We start from the raw sequence: 26973 nt of genomic DNA, 5'->3' as shown, positions 1-26973 counted from the left end.
GTGTGTGTGTGCGTGCTGGTGTGTGTGTGTGTGTGTGTGCCAGGACAACGGGATGACCACCCCTACTCTAGTGAAGAGAGTCCTTAAGATGTAGCTCTTGGGACAGGAAACAGTCATCGTCTACATCCTTGGGCGTTTGAGATGTTGAACAGGCCAGAGGGATGAGAGATACAAATACCTTTATGTTTGTTTCCACGTATGCATCTATAGCTTCTATTTATACGTATTCAGTATTCATTGATCGATTGTATACCTGTTTATCTGCACCCAGTATACATCTATATAATTGTATGTGTTTTCTATGAATACCAGGTATACATTGATAAATTGTATGCCTGTATATATGTGTTACTTATCTATACAAGTATACTACATATAAAGGTATACTGCATTTATATCTGTACACATCTATCCAAGTATAAATACAAGTACGTCTGTATTATAGATATATACAGTAGTACGTGCACACATCTATACAATATACTATGTTTATGCATGTATAAAAGTACATTTGTACAGGTATCTGCATAGACCTTTACAGATATACATGTCATGTAGTATTCCTGTATATTTGTATACATCTATTCTGGTATACAAGAATACTGCTGTCAATCATTCCATTGTGAATCTGTCTGAATATTTTTACTGGCGCACTCTCACCTTGAAAGTGCGCAAGCAATAAAAGAAAAGAAAAAACTCATCGTAGATACGTAGCTTACAAATTATCCACAGTTAAGGCAGTGTGATGCAGTTGCCATGGCAACCATGATGGAAATAGACGTGCATCTGCAAGGAAAACATATTGGATTGTTTAGAGATGAAGAGGAGGAGGAAGACTATTCCAGTGACTGACTGCATATGGACGTGCCGTGCGCGCACGTGTGTCTGCATGCATGCAAGTGTGCGTACAGATGCTTGTCTGCTTGTGTGTGCGTGCTAGACACTGCAGTGCATTAGACGTGAAGCTCTATGAATGAGGGGCAGAGGCCAGAGCATAATAATCCACGTGTGAGGGGGGTCTGCCTACTGTGAGACCATGCTAGCTGCCAACAAAACAGTGCATTCAGCCATGGAACAGCCTTTTAATAGCATCTTCGCTATTGTCTTATGCTAAAATGATGGCCAACCGAAGTTGGCTGCTTGCTTCATAGATCTACATATCTCACATGCATGTTATCTACATGTAACAATGCAGACATCCCTCAGTCTATACTACCACATTGCACCAGCCATCCCCTCCTCAAGCAGACTAGCCGATATTTCATGTTTTTCATATATTTTAACATATTGGCTCTTTGTAATCTGTTCAGCCACGGTGCCTTTGTACTGCGTGACTCAATCAATCCACTTTCACTTGAGATCAGTTGAGAACAAAGACTCTGTCTGAAGACACGTCCGAAACACACACGCAAGCACGCGCGCGCACACGCACGCATGCACGCGCGCGCACACACACACACACACACACACACACACACACACACACACACACACCATGCCCGCACATAATCCGCAACGTCCATGGGCCTATACAATATCATAATTAAACGGAATAAATAGATGGAAATCAATGAAAGGGAAAGGGTAGAGAGAGGGAGGGGAGGTTAGGGGTGTGATGGAGAGGGGGTGCGGGAGGGGAATAGGAGGCTATGCATTCTCAAGGCGGTCTTTCTGTTGCAAGAAAAAAAACACAGTACCCTAACAGGAACACGAATTGGCCGTGCTGCTGATGAAGGCATGGGATTGCAAATGGGATTTCATTTGGAGATATGCATGTGTTAGTGGCGGCTCGAAGGGCGGCGGTGTGTTTGGTGTTAGTGGGAGCTTCGCGGATTCACCTCCACAGTGTGTGAAAGGAGAGAGAGAGAGGAGAGGGGGGCGGGGGGTGTATGGACCTCGCCGCCTACGGGACCCACAGGCAACCCCCGATTGTGTTCCGCTCCCATCATCATTTCTGGAGGTGAAGACAAAAGAAAAGGGGGGAGAAAAGAGCATAAGAAAGGGGCCTGTGAATCGGGTTGTCGTGACGGGGCCCCCCGACTTCACCGCCGCTGGCCGGGGTTGTCCTGACGCCAGGGAGAGAGAGGGGAAGGCGGCGTAGGAGCCGACTCCAGACCGGGGTTCCAGCCGTTCACCCGCCGAGGGCCCATTTAGAGCCACAGTCTCAGGTATGCGTCCGGGATAAACCGAGCTAGCCCGGGTTGGCTCGTCAGCGTGTATCGCTGGTAGGTGTGCTGGTGTCTGAACGGAAGGCTCCTGTTGTTCGCAGCATCCATAGCGTTTCTATTATTAAACGTGATATGCTAACCCGGTTAAAACTGGCCCCCGATCTGCAGAGGGGAAACATCTGCACCTAATCACCTATTTTCTCTTTCGGAGCTAAAGCTGCTGTGCTCGTCATCCTAGCCTCTTAGGTTAATCGGCTTGTGTTTTGTTCACTAATACGTCTGCTGACAGCAAGCTAAACTAGGCTATCTGGTTATGGAAGCTAACTAGCCATATAGCCGCAGTTAATTAGCAGCGGATAATAAGACGTCTTGGCTAACGCTACCAAGCTAAGATAGACATATAGCTCGGCGGCTTATTGCGTTTTATATACCGATGCTAAGACTAAACGTCTTATGTGTTATTATAGCAACATTCACACCCCCATACAATGTCAGAACTTAGTTGCCTATTTTAGCTTTTTTCTTACACCAAATTACAAATGAGTCCGTGGGTTTAATTATCTCTGGACTATCCACTAAATATCCACTTGGCTGACTCGCCTGCTTATGCAGTGTTTTGATGACATGATTAAATGGTTTTATTTTGTGTGAGGTGTGTATTGTGAATACGGTCGTCTGGTTGTAATTCAGCTGTTATGGATATTTGGGGATGGAAACCCCCGGATAGATCCACTGGATCTGTCCCCAGATGTGTTCACTCAGACCTCTGATGTGTTTTCTGGACTGAGGATATTCTGCTAGGCTGGCAGCTTTCGATAGTCTTACTTTAGAGACATTCAATTAATCTAAATCGAATCTAATTCATAAATAGACTTCTATGTCCTTAAACGAGTGAATGGCATTGACCCCAGAAATGTGTGGATGTTTGTTTTTGTTTGAGTGAATTATGATTACATTTGACAAAACCTCTACCATTCTTTGGAGCCAATTTGTATGCACAACTATTTTATATAAGATTTAAGACAGCGTAAAGTTGCTATGATAGTGAATTGAGACCGACTTGAACTAGATTTTCTGTCGAACATCATAGAAGTTCTGATGCATTGCAATGCTTACTTTCCAAAAATAAACAGAACCCATGTCCTTATCATATCGAAACACAGCATCATACAATCTCTAATACACATGAAGGAGATTATACTTCAATAGTTTTCCTGACATTCTGACAGTATTGGATAGATGCATCGTTTTAGCTTGTCTTTATTACACAGAATCGTTGCTTGACATCGTCCTGCCTGATAGGCTGACTTCTAATTTGCTGGAGTAAAAAAAGATCTCGACAACCTGCATTTTATCCAAACAACAACACATTCACAGATAAACTGTGCACTGCAAAAACATAAACAACTACTAAACACAATGATCTAGCTGTCAACAAAAAAACAACACAAAACATCCCTTCACAGATAACCAGGGTGCCATGTAGCCTACTGCACACAACACATCAACTTGTAAACAACACATAAGTCTAGTGAACAGAAGGCCTCTAGTAACAACCCGCCTCTAGTAAACAACAACAGGCCAGGCCACTAGCAACAACAACAGCCAACTAGTAACAACAACTGTCAACTAGAAAGAACAACAGGCCACTAGTAACAACCCCAGGCCAATAGTAACAACAACAGGCCACTAGAAACCACAACAGGCCACTAGAAACCACAACAGGCCACTAGAAACCACAACAGTCCACTAGAAACAACAACAGGCCACTAGAAACAACAACTAGCCGCTAGTAACATCTACTATCCACAAGAAACATCAACAGGCCACTAGAATCATCAACAGGCCACTAGAATCATCAACAGGCCACTAGTAACAAAACCAGGCCACTAGTAACAACAACAGGCCACTAGTAACAACGGGCCGCTGGTAACAACAGGCCTCTAGTCAACAACAGGCCTATAGTCAACACAGAACTAGTAAATAAAAAGACAAATATCTAGTAAACAAAACAAATCTTTAGTAAAAACCACAGATCCATAGTAAATACCGTAGAGCTCTAGTAAGCACCACAACACAGACCTCTGATAAAGAACAAGGTCATTGAATCTCGGTGACAGAAGATGGATTTCAGAACACTAATCATACTGTTAAAATGAGGGAAAAAAATTGTAAGAGCAAGGCAGTGAAGTACAGAAATCGATAAACATGTCACGCCAACAGAAGTAATTCAAGGGTAGTACGTTGTGAATTCAGCAGTCACATTGCATATGTCTGCCTCCAGCAGATAGGTAGACTGTTACAATTTTAATTTTTTTGTAATGTTACCTCTTTTTTCTTTTACATCGTTCATGGAGAATATATTAATATGATGCTGATCTAAATAAATACAACTATTGTCAGCTGGTGAAGTATGAGTTGGCGCTAGATGGGAGGCCTTATGGGAAATATATACTGACGGGGGATGTCACCAAAGCCTAATGTAATTACACTATCAACCATTTCATAATTAAAGCAGGCCCAGCTACGGGGGAATGAACTTGGGCGATAATTTTAGTAACGAACATGTGACTGAATGAATTATCAATTTGTCCTCAGTGGTTTAATGTCTGCACATATGTTTGCTCAAACTGACTCCTAAGCCATACCATGCATATAATTGTAATTCAGAATATTGTCCTTGACTGTATTCTGTGTCTCCTACGCAAGTTATACTGTTGCGTCATATCGATAAAGAAATACGCTTATGTTTTTCATGCAAGACTATTGACATATTTTGGGTTTTTATTTTGTGTGTTTTCAGCATTGTGTGGACCGTTCGGGCCATCTCTGGGAAGATGAATTCTACTGCCCGCAGAGACTGGAGAAAGAGAGAGAAACCACAGCATAAACTCCCCAAACTAAAGCAGAGCTACAAAGGAGATTGTGGACTTTGAGGATATCGATGACATGGAGTTACGAAGCAGAAGTGAAGCCAACAGTCAGAAGGTCAATCGATGCATTAGATCCTGAAGAGCACAGAGAAGAAACAAACGGTTAGCCCACAGAGATCAAAGACTGCCACCGCCCAACATATCGTTCACCCGTCAAACTTGTATTAGGAAAGGAATGACCAGTGGAAGAAGCGTCTGTGACTGTTTAAGACGGATGAAGATACCCATGGATTGTGTTCCTCTAGAATCTTCTAGTAGAGGAATTCAACTTGGTGAAGGCTCGACTAGTGTCACTGTAACATCCTCATCCCGCTGTGGTCCTAAACAGAGCTGCAAAGCGCAGTGATGATCGGAGCGTTCGCTGCTACAAGATGCTGTCCTAGGAGTTAACAGAACCTTTTATTTTTTTGCACGTGGGTTAGCTATTCCCACCTTTTATCTCAACCCTCGAGTCTTAGCTCTTCTCTCCTTTATGACACTACAGCCCGGAGAAACCATTTGAGAACGTTGCGCCTTGATCATCGAACATCTCAGCTGGTTTCGATATTTTTGTGCCAAACTGCTTCAGCAACATGTGAACAGCCGTGTGTCTTATATGTTTTTGCCGATGGATCTAATTTTGAACTTGCTCATGCACATATAGGTTTTAATCATTTTTCCCCAATATGAGTTTCCATCTTGTCAGGCCTTACTGAAGGTCAGAGAAAAAAAACTTTAGATCTGCCTTGATCCTTCTCATGCATATTATGGTCTGCCGAGACCTAACCGTTGACTTTTTGCTGCTATAAGTGTGAATATTAACGTGATGTGTTCATCTGCCTCCACTGTTTTAAAGAAGAGATTTCATCGTCCCACCATCAAATTTTAGACTGCCATTTTCTTTTCCTGTCTGCACAGAAGGACTCGCTGCCTTCACTATTGACATTTTTTCCCCTGGAAAGTACGAAAAATGCAACACTTTTCAAACAGCCCAGTACCTCCTTCTCTGCCTCCTGGCTTCAGCGGGAGGAGCGGCGGAGGCCCTACTTACCCTCCTCAACCAGCAGATCCCCACATCTCCCCCCGCATGGCGGAGGATTACACGGCCATGCAGCAGGCAAGCCTCCATCGAGGACACCCCCACCCAAGCCAAGCCTCCCACATGCTGGCATACAGCGGCCGTGCCAGGGGGGTCGGAGACTCTCCTGCCCCCCAGGCTAACCTCCACGGCAGCGCAGGCAACAGCGGCGGCAATCCCTACCGCAAGGAAGCCATGGATTACTATTTCTCAATGGGTGGCAAGGAACGACATAGGAGGGGTGGGGTTATGGGCTACGGGGCGGGTTTTGGCTACCCTGGCGTTGATGGACATATACCTCAGCAGTACCGCCACGCCGCATCAGGCTCGGCACAGTCACCTGGCATGATGTCGCCGTACCCGGTGGACTATGGTGCCACGGCTGGCTCTGGGGGCGAGGCAGGAGCATTCTCTCCCTCGCATCAGTACAGTTTGAGCCAGAACCCTGCCTCCATGCAGCTCCGCCAGCAAGGACAGGGATACCAGTCTGCACACCATGGGCAGCAGCATAGGAACTATCCCCAAGCCTCGCACCGAATGAACCCACAGTATCCGCACTACTCCCCGCAGGGAGGCACTCCTTCGGGCTCATCGGGAATGTATAGCCCCCCTCCTCAACGCTACCATGACGGAACTGGTACCGCTGGGTTCGATCCCAAAGTCAACAGCTCCGCAGGTGTTGCCGCCAGCTCCAACTCAGCCAGTTCAGCGTCTGCAGCCCCTAACAACGTTACACACATGGAGAACGTGCAGCAGAGTTACCATGCCTCCCCCTACCCCGGCTACTCCCCACAGAGTCACACCCTCCACAAGCAAGCCCCTCTGCAACACCACAGTTCCCAGCATGGCCGCGCTGCTGGCTATGACCCTTCGGTCAAGATGCAGCAACAGGGCCCGTCCAATTCCTCGCTGTACGCTAAACATCACCAGGCCTCCAACCCCAATATACCTCACACAGTGTCGCAAGAAATCGCCAAATCCCCAATGCACTCCAATGCTCAGCAGAATCCAATCAACCAAAACTTCAGCCCTGTGTCCAATCCGTCTCCAGCAGCCTCTGCAGTGCAGTCCCCCAACTGTAGCTCATCCCCTTCCCCTCTGATGGGTGTCCCGGAGGCCCATGGTAACCCTGCAGGACATCCTCCAGCCCAACCTATTGCACCCCCCCGTGGAGGCCATGGCCAGGGAAGGGTATTGCAGACCGTGCCTCAGCTCAGCCCAACGCCCAACTCCAACAGCAGCATCAGCAGCTGCGGTAGCAGTGGCGGCCACAAGCCTCCGGGCGTGAATGCAGCGATGGCGAGTGGGCACTCGTCGAATAGTCGCAGCCGAATGGGCGTAGGCATGGGAGATAGATCGCGTGAAGATGGCTCCGCGATATACTCATCTCCGCTCGAGAAAATGCAAGACGCTGGCCTTAACAGTCTGAATGCCTTGACTTCCCAAGTAGCCAACTTACCGAACACCGTGCAACACATGCTGCTCACCGACACTGTGTTTTCCCAAAAGAAGGGCAAAGATGGCGGACAGATGCAGCAGCAGCAGCAGCAGCAGGCGCATGCCATTCCCCAAATGCAACAACGGAGTCGTAATGCGAGTGCGGCGTCAAGCACCAGCACGGTCAGAGAAGGTAGTGGCGGGGTTGGGGGTGATGGTTCTGAGGCCGGAGTTGACGAAGACTCCCTGGTAATGTCAGAGCGGGGGCCATCGGTCGCCAAGGTTGAGCGAGAGGAGCAGTACTCTGAAGGAGAACACCGACGAGCCAGGCAGATGAGTGGCGCAAGCAGTGGTTCTGAACCTGCAGGCTTCTGCCCGCCTTCTCACAGTCTTAACCAATCGCAGGCAGGCAAGGCGTCCCATGATAAAACAATGATACACTCCGAGCCAATGACGAAACAGACAGGGTTCTCTGAGATGAAACCAAACGAAGCCCGCATTCCCTCTGCGTCTCCGTCTGTATGCCCCCCACCAGCTGAGCCCGGACAACACTATTCCACTGCTCCAGTTTCTCGAACCCACACTTCTCTTTGTGATGATCCTCCTCCCAAACAAAACTGTCGACCAGAGCCACCACATGGAGATAACCGATATGGCCACAGGAAGATGATGGAAGTTAAAAAGGAAGTCATTAAGAGTGAGAGTGGAGCTGTGGTTAAAACGAGAGACAAAGGTGACAATCAAATGCAAGGCAAAGGTGAAGTCAACCTCCTGCAGGATGGTCGCGACAAGGAAAACAGATTTAATAGCGGCTCCAGTGGACACAGTAATGAGCGTGATGGACCACAGAAGATGTCTGAGGAGCAACAAAATGCCAGCAGTGTGGGCGTCATTGTTTCGTCTCGGCCTGAAGGAGGTCACCCAGACAAGACCAAGGGTCTTCAGGACCCTAGCGCCGAAGAGAAAGGTCCCCGGCACTACGTTAGAGACCCTAGCAGTCGCAATGGGGAGGAAGGTGTTGATTTAACTGTTTACTCTGCTCACCACCAACTCCACCAGAAGCCAAATTTTGGACGTTCTCAAAATCACCCACAATTGGCCCAGCACAAATATAGCTACCCTGAGCCACAATACGGCCCTGAAGCTTCATTGAAAAGCAGGGGTAGGAGCGGGCCAGGGGGAGCCATGGAGGCTGTCTCCAGATACCCAGGGCAGCAGCAGCCCCAGTCTACGTACGGCCCTGCTCATTCTAAAGACCTAGTAGAGGCATCGTTAAAGAGGACTGAAGGTGCAGGGCCAAGAGTCCATGAAGATAACGCTCAGTTGCAGCAGTTTCCAAGCCTTTTGCAAGAGGTCCTTCAAGGATATAATTTAGACAGACGTTATGGGCGTGCCGAACAAGCATTTCCTCCACATCTCCAGTTGCAGCAGCAGTTTCAAACCAGACATGGCTTTAGCATGACCGAGGCCGCACTACATTCCACCCAAATGGCAAATTCTGGAAAGCCCCAACAGTTGAACCACAAGCAAGGGCCAGCTTCTACAGATGCCCATTCCAAGATTCCGCCAAATGGTGAAAGAGCTAAAGGGGGTATGTCCCAGGGTCATTTCCCTCAGGCTATCGAGTCTGTGCCTCCTCCAACCAAACACATCAACCTGGCAGACTATTCATTGCCACAGAAGAAGACCTTATCTACCATGACCCACCCCTCATCTGCAGTACAAGAGCTCCTTCTGCAAGAAACAGAGCCACTAACGGGTAGCTCTCACCAAACGGAGACCCAAAAGTCTTCCACTACTCTGTTAACGCTGTCCTCCGAACGCCGCTCGGTGATCTGTGATGTTTCGCCAAACCGTCGCAGCACTCCTGAACGGGAAGAGAGGGAGAGGGACAAGGGTCCGGGCGGATCCTCTGTGATTCAAGAGCCGTTTCCCTCAGTGTCAGGGGCCAATGACTTGAGCAAAAAGGATCCAGGGGTAAAACCTGTGGTAAAGATGGAAATGGCATTGAAGGACAGGTGTCCCAGTGCTGCTAATATGCAGCCGGATCGCCATGCCAGTGGATCGGCTAAAGAGGGCGGTTCCAAGCATGTTCATCCTGTTGATTCCTACAGACGAGGTCATGTGGACATGAGCCCCATGCCTCCACATCCTGGCGCCACCCCAAACCCGTTATCTCCGCCCTCCAGGCACCAGGCCTATGGCCATGGGTTTGACCTGACCAGTGGCCACGCCAGCGGGTTTCCTGGATATCGCTATGGTGATACGAGGGAAGGTGGCATGATGCAACGAGGAAACCCCCACTTCCCATCCCATCATCCTTACCATAACCTATCCCCCCAGGCCCAACTCTCAAACCCACAGTCCACCACCAAGCATCAGATGTACCCTCACCCCTGTGGCCCTACCCACCCACCCCAGGACATCAGCGAATGGGTAGCAGCGATGAACAGGCCGTCCAAGGAGATGATGATGATGCAGTCCGGAACCTCCCCAGGAAGGCATAAACTTCCTAGCCAATCAGAACAAAGAGTGCGGATGGTCCCTCAGACGGACGGAATGAGCAATGAAACTCTAACCAAAACAACTCTCCCACACCAGAGCCCTTACTACGACATCAAGATGTGGGAGGCATCACACGGGGGCAGAGAAGGTGCGGTATTAATGGAGGGTGACCCCTACTACAGAACAGCTCCCCCTACTGCAGTTCCTCCTCCCTCTGTTTCTGTGGTACCCCATGGGGTCCTTCCTCTGGCATCTAGTTCAAACCTTGTAGAACCTGATGTCACTAGAGGAGCCACAGAGGAACCGAAACCAGCTCGTTCTTTGTCAGCATCCAGCTCCATCAAACCCTTCACTGAGGGCCACTCCGCTCAACTACAGGGGCCGCGACCAGCTAAAGTCGGTGGATCCGGGGATACGAACCCGTTGATGTTGAGGCGGAGAGTGCGGTCCTTCATCTCTCCCATCCCCGCCAAAAGACAGCTGCAGGAGGCCAGGGCAGCCCTCAACTCCCACCATTCCCCCGGGGCCCAGTCTGAGTCAAGCCACAACAACGAAGATGACTCGTCAAGTTCAGACATAGTTTGTCCCCGCCTGTCGTCCCCTATTTCTGGTGAGAATGCCTACTCTCAGTCAATGTCTCCCTCCGGTGGAAAGAGTAAGCCTCTGACTCCCAGGAAAGGGCGCGGTCTGAAACTGGAGGCCATTGTGCAGAAGATAACTCCAAATGTTCAGAAGCCAATGGGACTGGACGGCGAGTCGAACCATTACCCAGGCTATTCTCATCCAGAGCTGGCTTCGTTCAGTGACTCACAGAGCCAAGACATTTCCCATTACCCAAGAGTTGTAGGTGGTGACGACGGTTACCTTGATGAAGGTCACTCTCTAAATGACCTGACCTTCAGAGGAGTGGACGACGCAGGGCCACTGCCCCCCATCGCTTACCCCTGTGAGCCTCACCAGACCTCCCAGGGTCTCAAACAAACAGACTTCGACTTCGGTTTAGGGGCTGCAGTGGTTTCGGCGTCCGGTGACAAGGAGGACTTCACCCTGCTGGGTCCTCTACCCCCTCCTCCGCCTCTCCCTCGTCCGGTCCAGGGCTCCCCTCCTCCTTCCTCATCGGCACTGTCAGACATCCAACATTTCACCAACACCTACCAGCAGCTGGAGACCCGCCGGGGAGAACAGTCTGCGGCCAACCTCCTCAGACAGAAGCTCCAAGAAAGCGGGATTGGATTTGAAGACTATCCTGGCAGGGACTACTATGCAACCACCCCACCACACCACAGCCAGACCCCGGGACTCCTGCTGAGCCGACCACAACACCACATGTCCTCCGGGAGGTCCAGCCTGTCACCACAGGACTGCAAGATGTCAGACAGTTCTGTGCCGAAAGGCTATTTCCCATCAGGCAAAAAGAAGGGCAGACCTGTGGGAAGCGTCAACAAGCAGAAGCGTGCCCAGGGCCAGAGCCAGAACACATCCCCGGGTCACAACAGCATGCAAGGGGGTCCCCTTACGCCCTCGGCTACCTCTCTAGCTGCCCTCCCCTCCCTCCCCCCCCCACCGGGACAGACCTGCAGCAGCATGTCCGCCTCCCCTCCTCCCCCTCTGGTAGAACGGCCAACCACCCCGCCCCTGGCACCGCCCGTGCTGACCCAGGTGGTGAAGGTGGATGTAGAGAGTGAGGACATCCATCCGGAGGTGGAGGTGAAGCTCCTCAGACGAAGACGAAGAGGGGTGAAGGAAGAGGGTGGTGTGGCGGAGGTCAGGGGTCGCCAGAGGAGGAGGCGGAGAGTGGGAGCGGGAGCAGCCCCCATGCCTCAAGAAGACCGCGAGACCTCGCCGTGCACTGCGGGCCTGCCGGACCCCAGCAGGAAGGGTCCGTCGTTTCCCCACATCCATGTCGAGAAGAAGGTGCCTGAGGTGGGGGCGGTATGCACCATCGTCAACGCCAATGATGAAGAGAAGTTGAAGGGGGAGCGTAGTTCTGTTGGAGGAAAGACTGGTTTGGAATCTCTGCTGGCCTCTGCGTTTTCCACCCAGCTCTCCCGGAGGGAGAGGGAGGCGGAGCAGCGGGAGTCCGATGAGGCGGAGAGCAGCCTCCCGGCGGTGAAGGCTCTCCCGTCCTCCGGCTATGTGGTCTCTGGACCTGTGATCACAGAGACCAACCACTCTGGCCGCCTGCTCTGCTGCCTCTGTCAGAAATGGGCAAATTACAAACACCTGGGAGATCTGTACGGGCCGTACTACCCTGCTGAGTATGCCACCAGGCTGCCCAAGAATCAACCGCAGCTCCGGCAGGGCCAAGCCACCGCCGCAGCCAACCGCACGGGGCCGAGCTCCGACAACAACTCAAACGTATCGAACAGTCTCCAAGACTCGGCACCACAAGACTGTCAGATCCCTAGACCTCCTGAAAGCGACTACGCCATCAGCCTGCTGCGACACGCCACCTCCCCCCACCTTGCGGTGAGCGGGTTCTCCCCCGCCGGCGCAGATGAGATGATGATGATGTATCTGTCTGGGAAGCTGAGCAGCAGCTGCAGCTCGGGCGCCAGCAAGACCCCGTCGCTGTCCTGGGACATGCACCTGGACACTCGCCCCATCCCAGAGCTGAAGAGGGAGCCGGATCTTGAGGTTGAGCTGCTGCCCAATCCCCAGCCGCCGCCCCCGGAGGAAGCTCAGCAGCGACCCCAACACAGGAAGCTCACCTCCCACCCGCGCTTCAAGCGAAGGCACAAGTCCACCGAGGACTCCCCCAGGATGGTGCCGTCCAACAGCAAGGCTTCGCTGCCATTCCAGCCGCCGCCCCCCGCCCTGGACTCCCTGGGACCCCTGGCTCAACTGGCTCAGCTGCCCCAGATGCCCATGGACCCCGAGGAGCTGTGGTTCCACGAGGGCTGCATGGCCTGGACCAGCGGGGTCTACCTGGTCAACGGCAGACTGTATGGCCTGCAGGAGGCACTAGATGGTGCCAGAGAGACGGTCAGTACATCTGAACATTTCTTCACCCATTGATGTGGATGTATGTATGTATTTGTGTCTTTTTTTTCTCTTTTTAAATGATATATTGTGTAATTTCCTGTGTTGGGTCCCTGCTCTTCCTGTTCTGTGCAGAACTGCTCCTACTGCGAGGCGGTGGGCTCCACCCTGGGCTGCTACACCAAGGGCTGCACCCTGCGCTACCACTACCTGTGTGCCATGGAAGCAGGTAGCCACCCTGCTCCGTAACCATAGCTACACTGCACGTTACCGTAGCTACGCTCTGAAACTGGAACTAAATGGACGCGAGTTTCCCCCCCCCCAACAATATCATCTAGATTCTTCTAGATTCTTCTGATCTGTAAACTTTTTGCTGGTTAACAGCTATATCGGACACGTGGCTTGACTGCTACAGAAAGTTACAGCGAGACTAAATGGATATGAACACGTCTCCTGTGTAACATACATAATGATGTGAATGAAATGTAATGAGCATTAACATATGCACCCATTTACTATGTAGAGATACAAAATTAAATAACAGATGGAAATAGGTGAGAAAAATAAGGTTCAAGGTTAAAGACTAACAATCTAAACTACATACCTCACCATATCTTATCTAAACACGGTTGCCGTGTTTACATCGAACTAAATATCAAAATATTGTCACAGTATCTTCCAGCTGAACTGAATTGACTGACTCAATGTCATTCATTGTACTAGCCACTAGGTGGGAGTGTAGGACATCATTTATACAGACAGTCCATCAGGTTATTTTAATGTAAACTTGGAGAATAGAAACAATTATATTTTATAGTAAATTTGTTATCTCGTTGGGGGGGGGGGGGGGGTTCGAAGTCTTAAAGGGTGTCTAAATGTCCTCTCTCCCCCAGATTGCACGTTGAATGAAGATAACTTCTCCCTTCGTTGTCCGAAGCACAAGGTAAAGATTGAGAGGTTGGTCTTCTGTCGTTACCCACAACATCCAATAACACCACCTTTTAAGATTCCTTTTGTTGATGACGGAGGTATCGCTCTTCCTCTTCCTCCAACTTTCTTTCTCTGCAGTTCATACAGAGTGGTCGGCCAGCCAAGCCGATCTTCCTGGAACAGTCAGAGAGAGGTTGAAACCAACGAAGAAGAAGAGACGCCGGGGTCTGGAGACTGTGAGTGAAGGCGAATCGAGAATCGAGAGGTTGGGATGGAGAGAGAGGGAGAGAGAGAGAGAGAGAGAGAGAGAGAGAGAGAGAGAGAGAGAGAGAGAGAGAGAGAGAGAGAGAGAGAGAGAGAGAGAGAGAGAGAGAGAGAGAGAGAGAGAGAGAGAGAGAGAGAGAGAGAGAGAGAGAGAATGGGGGAAGAGCTTGAGGGATATTAGAGTGTCAAGTGTTCTTTACGTGAGATACTTTAGTGTCATACAAAGGTTGATGTGGTGTGCCAAGTGAGCTGTGCATTATAATAATCTAGTACTACCACTACCACTGTAGCACTTGGAGCAGCTTGCGTATTGGATAAATATTATGCCCTTGCATGATTCTCACACTTTTTGGTTTGCATCTTTGTTGTTGATTGCTTATTTTAAGCTTCTAGTAGATATCTACTAGAATAATACTTCTAGTGGAAGTACTACTAGTTCTTCTACCAGTACCAGTATAACTGTATTAGCTGTATGGGATTAGAGATGATGGTATCTGTGCTGTCAGCTATTAGACGTGCCTTCTGGTGTTGGCTCCCTGTCAGGGACTAGTGGCTCCTGAGTCCTGGTCAGATGTGAGAACAAGGCCTGGTGTGTTACAGGGAAGGATGGAGAGGAGGACGAGGAGGATGAGGATGACGACGAGGATGAGGAGCAGCAGCAGGATGAGGAGAACTTCTGAACCGCGTTGCTGCAGAGCTGGTCCGTCTGACGGACAGACTAACGGACACAGAAACCTTTTGTGGAATGTACTTCTCACCCGTTGAGAGAAAACAAACCTTTTGTAGGCCAGGCGTCGCTGTGAACTTTTGACCACCGATAACGAACAGGCAGGGTTACCATGGATACAACGGCGTGTTGGAACACTGGGAACAAAATATCAACAACAAAGTGTTAGCCCCCCTCCCCCCGTCCTATTGACTGGTTGGTTGGTTTGTAGACTGGTTGGTTGGTTGGCTGGTTTTGTTGACTGGTTAGTTGGTGGACAGGTTGGTTGGTTGGGTGCTTGGTTGACTGGTTGGTTGTTTGGTTTCTGGTTGTTTTGTGGGCAGAATGTCATTTTGAGGACGGAGAGGATGAATGGCTCTTCATAGTATTCTTTCATTATTATTTTACTCAGCTTTAGTACTTCAGTATTTACGTATGGGAGCGGTCGTGTACTTGTATGTGTTTTATACTCTCAAACCACCCCACATATCATGTTATGTTTTTACACTTCCTGGAGGGGCGGGGCCTGAAGAACTTGGGACGTCAGGGTTGATTGGCCACACAGACATTAATGCCTTGCACAGGGGTCTGCTGCCTTTGAACATTCACGTGAGTGCGTGTGTGTGTGTGTGTGTGTGTGTGTGTGTGTGCGAGTGTGCGAGCATGTGAGTAAATGAGAGTACGAGTGTGCAGGATATGCGAGGTGCGAGGCTGTTTTTGGTCCATTATGAAAAGTGTTCTTATTTTTAAGCAAGGCAGTTTTTACGGTACAGATAGTATTGAGGAGAGCGTATAGTTGGATGCTTATTTTCAAGTTTAGAGACAAACTGTTTGCTGTCTTCAGCGCGAAGGAGGTAGGGTCGCGTGCAGCTGGCAGAAGGTCTTACAGGAAGCTGTGTACAGAGACTTCCTGCTGACGGATGACCACGTTGTTTATGGAACCAAAACCTTTTTTGATGAAGTCGTCATGAGAGCAGCCACCCAATTGGCCACCTGTGCTGTCCAATGAGGCAGGAGGAGGAGGAGTCATAGTAACCAAGTGTTTTTATTTCTCGGCGTCTGTTGGGGCGAGAGTTTGTCCAGTCAGACGCAGCGTTTCCATGAAGCCACAGAGTGCGTCGTACACCGTGTCGTCTACATCATTTTTTTATCGTTACTCTTGTAAAAAAAAAACTAAAAAGTGAAAGGATAGCGCTGAGTCCATGCTGTACTAGATACCTGTCAATATGTATATGAATTATGAATACAACACACAAAACTGCTTCGACTCCTCTGATCTTCACTAAAGTGTTTGTTTTGTCCTGAACTGCTTCTACCGTTTCCTCTCTTTCACTGGCTAGTTGCTCCTCCCCTCTAATGAATTGGTTTTCTAAACTTCCATTGCTAACCAGCTCAATGTCTTGTCAAAATAAGAAAAATAACTGAATGAGCCAAAGTATACGTAATGGTAAGAGATGTTGGGAAAGACGGTTCATACACTAAATATAACATGGTTTGTATACCTCTTTTCATTGACACAGTGTGTCACCAAAATAGTTGAAGTATGTTCAAAGTACTTATTTTTTCCGCCTTGATATATTAATTATCTATCTATGTCCTCCAATTAATTTATTTGAGTTGAATGTTTGCCAGGAGGTATTTAAGAAAGTGTTTAACGTATCATACTTAAACTTAGTTTTTTACTGGCTTCACCTTATGCATGTTTTCAGTGCATGGTTGAAAGTTTAAATTCCTATCGTTAATCTTTATCAGTCAAAAAGGTATTCATGTCTAGTGGTAGCTCATATTGAAATAACCACTATTTACTTTAGAAAAGCATGATTTTTGGGGATTTATTGATTTTCTACCTCATTGTCTTTATGAATATTTATTTATTTTGTATATTTTTCTTTCTGATTTTGTGAACCTGCGCGTCGTTGTCGTAATTCAACAAAAAAACAAAACAGCGCCCTCTGGTTGCAGTAGAGGTCGCTGTTTCAAAGACTGCCGCTGATGGACTCCGCTCAAGCTGCTTATCATCTCCTCTCCACCCCGTCGGTTTTCTGTCTCTGTCTGTCTGTCTGTTTTACTGGCGCTCTGATTGAAGATACAAAGGACTTTATTGGCGTGGAAAACGTACCTTCACGTGGCCTAAGCACAAAACTAAAATAAGATGCGCAATTCTAAGAAGAAGAAAAATAATAGCACAAAATGTAAATTTATAAAATAGTCTTAAAATATAATAAAATGGTAATTTTTTTATACGGTGAAAATGTGATCTTATGCTATTGTACAATGTTGTAATGGTAAGGATAGGTTTGAGTTAATCAAACCTTGGACTAGGTCATAGAATTAATTGTCCTTTACCATTGTCAGTAAATGACACTATATAAATCGTTGAATAAAAAAAGTGACTTAGGTGTCCAGTATTTGTTAAAAATGTGTAGCTATGATTATATATTCTGCCAATATACGTGTCTATTCCAGTGGTCCAACCTCTCTCTCATTGGTCTAAACACCCGTCTCTCTCCTATCGGTCTTTCTCAGTGGATATAAATTGGAACAGATGGAGTTGTTTTGGATTGAGCATGGGCGGATTAAAAAGGTGTGTGTATAATCTGACCAGCTAAATTAGAGTTACAGATGAAAAGTGAACCAATCTCTTCAGTGATGGAAGACCGCACGTTCACCTCCCCCGCGCTCTAGACAGGGAAAAAAAGACCTTAGAAAATGTGAGTAGCCTAGCGTATTTTTATAAAATGTGTAATAGTATTAACCCTTTATTATCATGCAGGTTGCTTTTTAATATATATATATATATATATATATATATATATTAAGATATATAATATATATTAAGATATAATCAATAAAGAACAAGAATATGTTTAACATGTTTTGCATTAAGTAGACGTGTAATGTAAAATATGAATTTTGAATAGTGTGCAATAGCTAAACATTGCAGATCTATTGCATTTTCTAGCTTGGCACGGTAACATTTGACAATCTCAAACTAATGCAAAAAAGGTATACAAAAACAATAAGCCAGCCGAAACTCTGAACAGCCCGCCGGTCGGCATGACGATCCTGCAGCGGATACGCTCCCCGGGGCTGTCCTTCGCCCAGACGGTGGTGTCGCTGGCCCTGGGCGGCGCGGCACTGACCTCGTCCTACTGGTGCGTGGGGGTTCAGAAGGTCCCCAAGCCGCTGTGCTCGCTCTCCCGGCAGCGGCGCTGCGTCCCCGTCCCGGGTATGGCCAACGCCTCCGACGTCTTGTTCTCCTGGGACACCGGGGACGACCGCTTCGTCTTTCCAGAGTTCCACGTGGGTATCTTCTACTGCTGCCAGGAGAACATCTACACGGACGCCTGGGGTGAGGACAGCACCCCACACATACATTTTTTTCTACATATTCGTCGTCTACATTTAGATTGACGGGTTAAAATACTATGAACTGCCAGATTATGTCACTTCAGGGAGGCATGGGCCACCACAGCCCACTGCATTCCTGGACACGCCCCTGCACACAGATAATAATAATAATGCTATGTTTGTAAAAGGATATGTGCACAAACTTCTAGTCAAGAATCCGATATTATGTAGGCCTATCCTTCAATATTCCGGTTCTTGTCTGAGAAATTATAGGTTGAGTCTTCTGATTATTATGTGATTTATCAAGCTGTGTGTGTGTGTGTGTGTGTGTGTGTGTGTGTGTGTGTGTGTGTAGTGATTTATTTCATCAGTTGGACTGAAATGTGAATTAAGTTCTTAGGTGTGTGTGTGGGACTTGGTGAGTTTGGCCTGAGCTGACCACTCATGAGATTAGCGTGCGTGTGGAGATTTTGCGGTGAACATCAGGACCTGTGAAGGGATTATGTGTGAGAGAAGATTAATGATATCCTAAACACAAGGTCGGGTCAAAAGTCACTCATTGCGCAATTATTTAGAAAATCGCAAGACGTTAAAAATTAAGGATTTAGAATGCTGCTTTCTGAAATTGAAAGGTCTAATTTATACTATTTTGTTAAAGTTCTATTCCACACCTGCTGAAGAATTAATGAAACCTAAACAACTGTCAAAAAACAAATGAATGAATCATTCTTCTTTATACAAGATTGAATACATGAACTTTGACCTCAGTACTGAAAATAATAATATTCCAGGTAGACCTTTGAAGAATTTCTGTAAACACAATCACACATTTGATGTTATTTAATGTTGTTGTTGTTCCCCTCATGTCCATCTACTCTCCTCTCCTCCTCATCCAATCTCTTCTCATCTCCTCCTTATCCCTCCTCTTCCCTCTATTCCATTATTCTCCTCATCTCCTCTCCTCGCCATCTCCAAACATATCTGTCTCTGTGGTAACAAGCATCTGTTCTCTTTCAGAGGAGAAGTGTCGTAGCTTCCACTCCCTGACTCCTCAATCAGAGAAAGGTACGTCAACCTGATTTCGGACTACAATAGTACTACAATACTGCAGTGTTTTGTGTGTACTGTCGGGTGTTTTTGTGTGTCTCTCCCCTTGGGATATACACCTGTCCCTCTCAGCTGCTTTAAACACTTGTATCTCTCCCTCTCGTTGGTCTAAAAGGCTTTCTGTCTCATTGGTCTAAAGTTCAGACAGTTTAAGTGTGACGCCTGTTTAGACTCCAAACATGTCTTTAGACTCTAAACACCTGTCTCTCTCTCTCATTGGTCTAAACATCTGTCTCTCTATCGTTGGTCTAAACACCTGTCTCTCACTCTCATTGGTCTATACATCCATCTCTGTCATTGGTCTAAACACCTGTTTCTCACTCTCATTGGTCTATACATCCATCTCTATCATTGGTCTAAAAACCTGTCTCTCACTCTCATTGGTCTATACATCGATCTCTATCATTGGTCTAAACACCTGTCTCTCACTCTCATTGGTCTATACATCCATCTCTATCATTGGTCTAAACACCTGTCTCACACTCTCATTGGTCTATACATCCATCTCTAGCATTGGTCTAAACACCTGTCTCTCACTCTCATTGGTCTATACATCCATCTTTCTCATTGGTCATAACACCTGTCTCTCTCATTGGTCGATGCATCCTCCTCTTTCAGTGGTCTAAACTAGGGCCCGAACGATTCATCGGCCTGCCAATTTAATCGGCCGATTATAGCCTTTTTGAAAATAATCAACATCTGCCAAAAAGACAGAAATGTTATTGCGCTTAGTATCCTGCAGATTGCGCTCCTACTCGCCTTGCTAACTAATGACTTAAACTGGAGTTAAAAAAGAGGAGATTGAATTTTACCGTACAACATGAAAGCACGCTCGCTTAGGCAGCTGCGCGATCACCTCACCAATGTACACAAGACGCGTTGTTTGAGCATGTTGTGCCTGTTTTTCTTTAGGTTCCAGGCCATGTTAGTTTGTTATACTGTAGACTCTAACGGTGAGACCATACTGCTCAGCACGCACGTGTTAGTCACTGCTCACGAGCGCAGCACATTGGTAGTTAGTTATTTATTTTACATTTTACATTACACTAATTTTTGACTGCAAATGTATTCTAAAACACTCAAAGGTTCTGCATTCAATTCACATATTCGTCAAAAGTGTTTAAAGTATATTTAAGGTATCAAAAACGACGTTTTATATGCTTTTTTATGTTTTGTTTTTAATCGGCCGATTAAATCGTAATCGTAATTTTTCTCTGAAAATAATTGGCATCGGCATCGGCACTCAAAAATCAATATCGGTCGGGCCCTAGTCTAAACACCTGTTCCTCTCTCCTAATGGTCTCTCTCTGTCTTTCTCTCTGCCTGTCTGTCTCTCTCTGTCCCGCTGTCTCTCTGTCTGTCTCTGATTGGTCCTCAGCCATGATGTGGCTGTCGGTCACCATGGAGCTCATGTACATGGGGCTGCTGTGCTTGAGCTGCCTGCTCCTGTGCCTCCAGCTGTGCGTGGGGGCGTGCTCCCCAGCCGGCCGCCGCTGGGGACAGTTGTTCAACGCCTTCGCCGCCATCTTCACCGTCCTGGCAGGTGAGCTGACGTGGAACACCTTCACTTCACGCCTAGCTCCACCCCCTAGCCCTGGCTCCTCCCCTTGAGGGCCCAAGCCCCAACCCTACTCCTGACTGTAGCCCCGCCCTCCGTAGCTTTATTAAAATAATAGATAATTTGTATGTTATACTATCTATGTGTATGTTATAAATATTTGCACAATGTTTTTTTCTATGTGTGTGCACGTGCGGCATGTCTGTGTGTGTGTGTGTGTATGTGTCTACTCTTGTTTTTTGTGTACGTGTGCAGGTCTGATAGGTATGGTGGCCCACATGATGTTCATGCAGGTGTTCCAGACCACCGTCTCCATGGGACCAGAAGACTTTAAACCACACAGCTACGGATACTCCTGGGCCTTTTAGTGAGACACGCACACACACGCACACACACGCACACACATACACATACACACATGCACACATGCACACACACACACACACACACACACACACACACACACACACACACACACACACACACACACACACACACACACACACACACACACACACACACACACACACACACACACACACACAGTGTGATAACTTTCTGGCTTTATTAGTAATTCAGAAAGGTCTAGACAGTGTGTCAAGACATAATTCCCACTTCCATATAAGTTGTACACTGCTTTAATGTACTGTGTGTGTGTATGTACTGTGTGTGTAGGTTTGTATTTATTGTATGCATTCTTTTTGCGCGTGTGTGTGTGTGTGTGTGTCTCCTCCAGCGTGGCCTGGGTGGGCTTCACGGTGTGCATGGCTGCGGGGGTCTCCACCCTCAACAGCTACACCAAGAAGGTCCTGATGGCGGCCCGCCGCTACCCCCCCGCCTCGGACTACACCGTGCCCTACCCCGACTCCCCCCCTCCCCTCTCCCACCTCTCGCCCTACTACGACCCCCAGCACTCCGCCTCCCCCTCCCCCCCTCCCTCCCCCCCTCCCTCCCCCCACCTCACCCACTCGGCTCGCCTCCCCAACCCCCATCCTCACCAAGTCCCTCCCCCTCCCCAGGTTCCCCGGCCGCCATCCCCCCCGCCCATGCCACGCCCCTCTCCCCCCTCCCACGCCTCCCCCCCCCGTCTCCCGGCGACTCCCCCCGACCGGGCCGACCAGAGTCGCTGCGGAGGTCGCCGGGCGAGGACGACGGCCTGCTGCGCTGAGGCCACGCCTCCATCTCAGAGTCCACGCCTTCATAGATGAAGCCACACCCCCATCTACCCCACCTACCTCTCTCCCTGCTGGTTGAAGCCAGTAGGTCATGTAAACACAATCAATGTGGACGTACAGGAAGTGGTCGCAGGATAAATGTCATAATTGCATCTTCAATCTTCAAATGTGTTCTAATTATGAGGAATCTAATTAATTTTTATTCAAAATAATATATAATTTATTTACTATGAAGTCATCACAATGACTAAATATGCAAGTCCTTAGTTGGCAAAACGACAAAAGGACCCATTAAAAAAACAAACATATAAATATCCCTTAGTTTATCCTTTTCGTTTTCCTTTAAAGGTTGTATCAGCATTTCTAGACGGAGACATGAATTATCACATTCATTCATCAGATCTTCCCTCATATCTGCCCGCCCCATAAGCAGGAAGTCAAAAAAACATGTCTCTGTAGGCAGCCTACAGAGATGCGTACCAAAAGGGGTGGGTGTTTTGGGGTTTTGCGCTGCGTTCATGACAGTTTTTACTGGATGCACGAAACGCGGCAGGGAGGGGCGTGCTGGCTGTTAGTTTGGGATCTTGCTTCAAATACCAACAGAAGTGACATCACCCAACATCACTGATACAACCTTTAAGTCTCATAGTGACATAGTTCAAACACTTAAGCATTTGCTAAAATGTACTATTCTATTGTTGACATTGCCGATAACCATTGAAAAGCAGCTAAGCTTCCCTCATGACTATCGTCTGTCTTGGGATTGGCAGACAATGTTGTTTTCTAAAACCACATTTAAGTTGTTTTGGTATATGTGTGGAAAGATTCTGGCCTCAAGTACTGTGTCAGACATGTCTACACTGAGCATGCTCAGAGCAGCTCTTCATGTCGCTGCTGCTCGCTGATGGCTTTAGCATCCGGCTGCTTTTAGCATCATGGTACCAGTCTTACAACAAGAGAGAGGAAACAAGAGGATGTTTTTGGGAAGTTTTACTGTATTAGAAATGATCACCTTTCCATTCATGAGAAAATAATGATAACAAAAATAAAGGATTTACACATAGAATATTATGGGAAATATATTTACACAAATTGAGTGGTTTCTATCGTTCTTTCATCCAGTGGATATTAGTCAACTGATAAAAATTATTATTGAATCTTAATGATGAATTTATATTTCATCATTATTAATTTGAAGTCCAGTAAACAGAGGTTATGATGTTGTTGGCAAATATATTTCCATATTCTACAATCCACCAGGCTCAGAAAGTGTTAAAACATTTTAAACAATTTAAAATCCTTAAAAGGTTTTTAAAGTTTTTCGAACATTCCATCTAAATAACCTTAATCCGTACTTCCTGTCATGGGTCATCTCAATCGAAATGTCATACCAGTTAGCCGACGTGTTCCTACACAGCACGGTACTGAGCTGAATTGTTTGATGGATGATAATCAATAATCGATTTGAGTTTATTGGTCATTCCTGGGGGTCGTTTGATGAACTGAGCGTTCGGGGTGATCAGACCATAAAAATAGAGACACGTGGCATGAAGTAGGATCAGAGCGCTTATATACAATAATCACGTGAAGAACTAGCTACAACAAACTCAAAATAAACTCTCCCCTTTTAAAATCCCGCACACTCGTACCCACAGCTAAATATACAAACAAACAAACAAACAAACAAACAATCAAACACACACGAGATACCAGTCTACAATGCCATCGGGTGTGTGTTTGAGTCACGTGACGCTGGATCTCAGAACATCTCGGGTCCGTCAACAACGACGACACCCGAGATATTTTGAGAGTGGGGATCTGCATCTGCACACCTGGAATACCACTCTGTGATTGATTGAGTTTGCCTGTTGGTCCTCAACCACTGAAAACCCTCTATATAGAATATTATACCAAGGGTTCTACACATATTATCGGAAGACTGCTCTATTTTCCCAGCCAACTGAATCAAAAACGTAGCGTATTCCAGAGACACTGTGCCTGTTGAAGGACCTAGGGCAGCTGATTCCAGTAGACTGACCTATGGTATTAAAGGGCTGGCCATGGTGTCTGTCTAAATCAACAGGGTTACTGCGGCCGGGCCATGGGGCTCATGTGTCTCTCACGCCGTCTTCTTGCGTAAGACGAAGTATATGATGGAGGAGATGAAGGTGATGCTGAAGGAGAACCAGGCCAGGATGTAGCAATGGCCGTACCAGCCGGTGTACTCTTTCAGGTGGAAGCGGTCAGTGTAGATGGCCGCTGCAATCATGATGGAAAGAGCTGGGGGAGAGAGAGAGAGAGAGAGAATGTTAGTAGTGACCAGGAGAGGAGAGAGAGAGAGAGAGAGAGAGAGAGAGAGAGAGAGAGAGAGAGAGAGAGAGAGAGAGAGAGAGGAGGCGATTGAGAGATGGAGGTGAACAAAAGAGTGAGAGAAAGAGCCAGCTGAAGAAGAGGAAATTCAAGTTGCAGACATCTATAGCATCATGGTTTTGGTGATAAGTTCATTAGTCCTATGGAAATGCCTGGCAGACTGTTGCTAGGCAGAATTATTGAAAAATAGAGACAACTCACCGGCAAGCAGCTGGAAGATGCCAGCGAGGGTGAACCTCTTGCCCTTGGTTAGGGTGAAGAGCTGGGCCAAGAACACCAGGATGGAAATGATGGAGAAGATACATGCGAGCACCGAGCTGGCCTGAACTGCCTGGAGGTACTCTGCAGGGGGCGCCAGAGAGAGACATGTGTTATACTTCGCTACAGTTATGATGTGGACTAGCCCAACTAACACCACCGTGACTCATTCAGATCATGACCATCTTCTAGAACCTCCTAAATATCCTCTAATTACTTTTGGTTGTTGTTTAATTGTTCAAACATCTTGTTCAGACATTTCCTGCAGTGGTACGGAAACCTTCTAGAACCAAAACTTTACGCCAGAGTTTATAGTCATAATGTGACCACTAAAGACACAATCACTATTTAAAGCTACTTTCAAATATGTTTTTGACGAACTATTATCAAAAGCCTGACAAACCACTTCACCATGTATCCCCAGCACTCTCAGCTCTGTCATGTGTTGTTCTGCGGCAACCGCCCATTTGCCACACCCTTTTTTTAATTGACAAGCTCTCTTGCAAATAAAAAGCCTCTTTGTCCAAAGAGGAACATGATAGGAACAGAGCTGGTGTACCCGTTTGTTTTAGTTGGTAGCGTAACAGTTTTCTAGCACGGTTGTCAACAGTTTGTGTTAAATGTTGCGGAATCATTTATCAGCGAAGGCTGGACATTGGATAATGTTTCCGCTGGTAGTCATTTGTTTTGGAATAACTGGTATTATAAGCTAAGAACCATTGTGTGACCGTTGCGACCCGGGTTTGGGCGACATTTTGAGCTGCCACAAAATATTGAGGGCTGGGGAAAATCCCTGGAGGTTTGGGTGAGGTCATTCGGGTGGAGGAAGTGGTGTGGCTAGGACTTACCCTGAGGGTAGGGGTGGGTTGTAGGCAGGTCAGTTTGGTTCCAGAGCCCGTTAGCCATCTTTACCCAGCCGAAGACCAGACATCCGTGGACATCACGTCCGTCTCCCACCAAGCCTACAGAGAAAAGAGTTAGTCCAGCAGGCCTAAATTTGTGTGTGTGTGTGTGTGCGTGTGCGTGTGCGTGTGCGTGCGTGTGTGTGTGTGTGTGTGTGTTTGGGTGTGTGTCTATGAGTTCATTAACATGCACATTTTAGATCATTGTTTTTAAAAGATCGCTATGCTGCCTTTTTGCCCATCAAGTTGCTCCATATGATCACACAAAAGGCTTGTAACATAACCCGGGTTCCTCACAATTAATAGTTACACTAGGTAACCCCATCCTAATCAAATATTTATTAATTTAGTTTATATGCCAAACATCCGATATTTACTCACACCCCTGCTGGAAATTTAACGAGTATTACCTATAAGTTGTAAGCACCCAACATGAAGAAATTGTGTGTATTTCCAGCAGGGTGTGAGTAAATATCGGATGTTTGGCATATGCACTAAATTAATGAATATTTGATTAGGATGGGGTTACCTAGGGCAACTATTAATTGTAAGGAACCTGGGTTATTGTTACAAGCCTTTTGTGTTTAGTTAGGAAACCTGGTTATATCAGTTTCCCCTAAAAACAGGTTTTGTGTGCATTTAAATGCACTGAAAGAATGGCTTTGTCTGGTGTATGTATGTGTGGTATGTATGTATGTGTGTATGTGTATGTCATGTATGCTGAATACGTATGTGTCTTGATATGTGTATGTTATGTATGCTAAATTATGTGGTGTGTGTGTGTGTGTGTGTGTGTGTGTGTGTGTGTGTGTGTGATGTGTGTGTGTGTGTGTGTGTGTGTGTGTGTGTGTGTGTGCGTTTGTAAAATGCATAGGGGATGGAAGGATTAGTCCAGTGATTAGTGTTTGAGGTTCTGGGTTCGATCCCTGATGTCTACGATGCCGAATGTATTGACATGTTGCTTGGATTGTGTGAATGAATGTAACTAGTGTGTATGTATATTGTATGTATATTGTGTGTACTTTTCCCATGTTGGTGCTGATGATTGGAATGTGTCCCTAGATGTCTGCTTCTTTCCAACACTATGTGCAGGTATGCAAGATGCTCACCTCATTGGAATGCCATGCTTACACATGTATGTGCACGCATAGCTGGAAGCTGGCTTTAGGTGTTCCAACTGACATCCAAACACACAGACATAAGCAGGCACAGGGGCTTGGGTCTGTGTTGTTATGTTTTAGTGTCTAAGTGTCGGTTGCATGTTGAATTG

General features: G+C 47.1%; 3 protein-coding genes across 4 annotated transcripts in view; 2 read left to right on the top strand and 1 right to left on the bottom strand.

Annotated features, from left to right (window-relative positions):
* Window positions 1–1641: 1641 nt before the first annotated feature.
* On the top strand, window positions 1642–16243 carry tcf20 (transcription factor 20). Of its 2 annotated transcripts, none has more exons than XM_060076743.1 (6): window positions 1642–2168; window positions 4972–13085; window positions 13218–13311; window positions 13976–14025; window positions 14151–14248; window positions 14877–16243. In XM_060076743.1, the coding sequence occupies exons 2-5, from the start codon at window positions 6051–6053 to the stop codon at window positions 14208–14210; spliced, it is 7239 nt and encodes a 2412-aa protein (XP_059932726.1). In that variant the 5' UTR covers window positions 1642–2168; window positions 4972–6050; the 3' UTR covers window positions 14211–14248; window positions 14877–16243. The 2 variants fall into 2 exon arrangements, with proteins under 2 accessions (XP_059932726.1, XP_059932715.1); XM_060076732.1 differs by having other exon boundaries at window positions 1643–2168; window positions 13976–14039.
* Window positions 16244–16381: 138 nt separating this feature from the next.
* LOC132474355 (germ cell-specific gene 1-like protein) lies at window positions 16382–22166 on the top strand. The gene is made up of 7 exons (XM_060074988.1): window positions 16382–17693; window positions 18027–18334; window positions 19351–19398; window positions 20819–20983; window positions 21254–21365; window positions 21735–21908; window positions 22001–22166. Exons 2-7 carry the CDS (start codon window positions 18040–18042, stop codon window positions 22164–22166), a joined length of 960 nt encoding a protein of 319 aa, XP_059930971.1. The 5' UTR covers window positions 16382–17693; window positions 18027–18039.
* Window positions 22167–23148: 982 nt separating this feature from the next.
* The window catches only part of LOC132475731 (peripheral myelin protein 22-like), a 353371-nt gene continuing 349546 nt past the window's right edge, over window positions 23149–26973 (bottom strand). The window contains exons 2-4 of the mRNA XM_060077015.1: window positions 25650–25763; window positions 24745–24885; window positions 23149–24453 (exon numbers count right to left, since the gene is read on the bottom strand). Of these exons, the coding sequence (XP_059932998.1) occupies window positions 24293–24453; window positions 24745–24885; window positions 25650–25707 (360 nt within the window). The 5' untranslated portion in view covers window positions 25708–25763 and the 3' untranslated portion in view covers window positions 23149–24292. The remainder of the gene's footprint in view (window positions 24454–24744; window positions 24886–25649; window positions 25764–26973) is intronic.

The sequence above is a fragment of the Gadus macrocephalus genome, chromosome 2, assembly GCF_031168955.1.
Source record: "Gadus macrocephalus chromosome 2, ASM3116895v1".
Lineage (NCBI taxonomy): Eukaryota > Metazoa > Chordata > Actinopteri > Gadiformes > Gadidae > Gadus > Gadus macrocephalus.
This window is presented reverse-complemented; position numbering and strand designations above follow the sequence as displayed.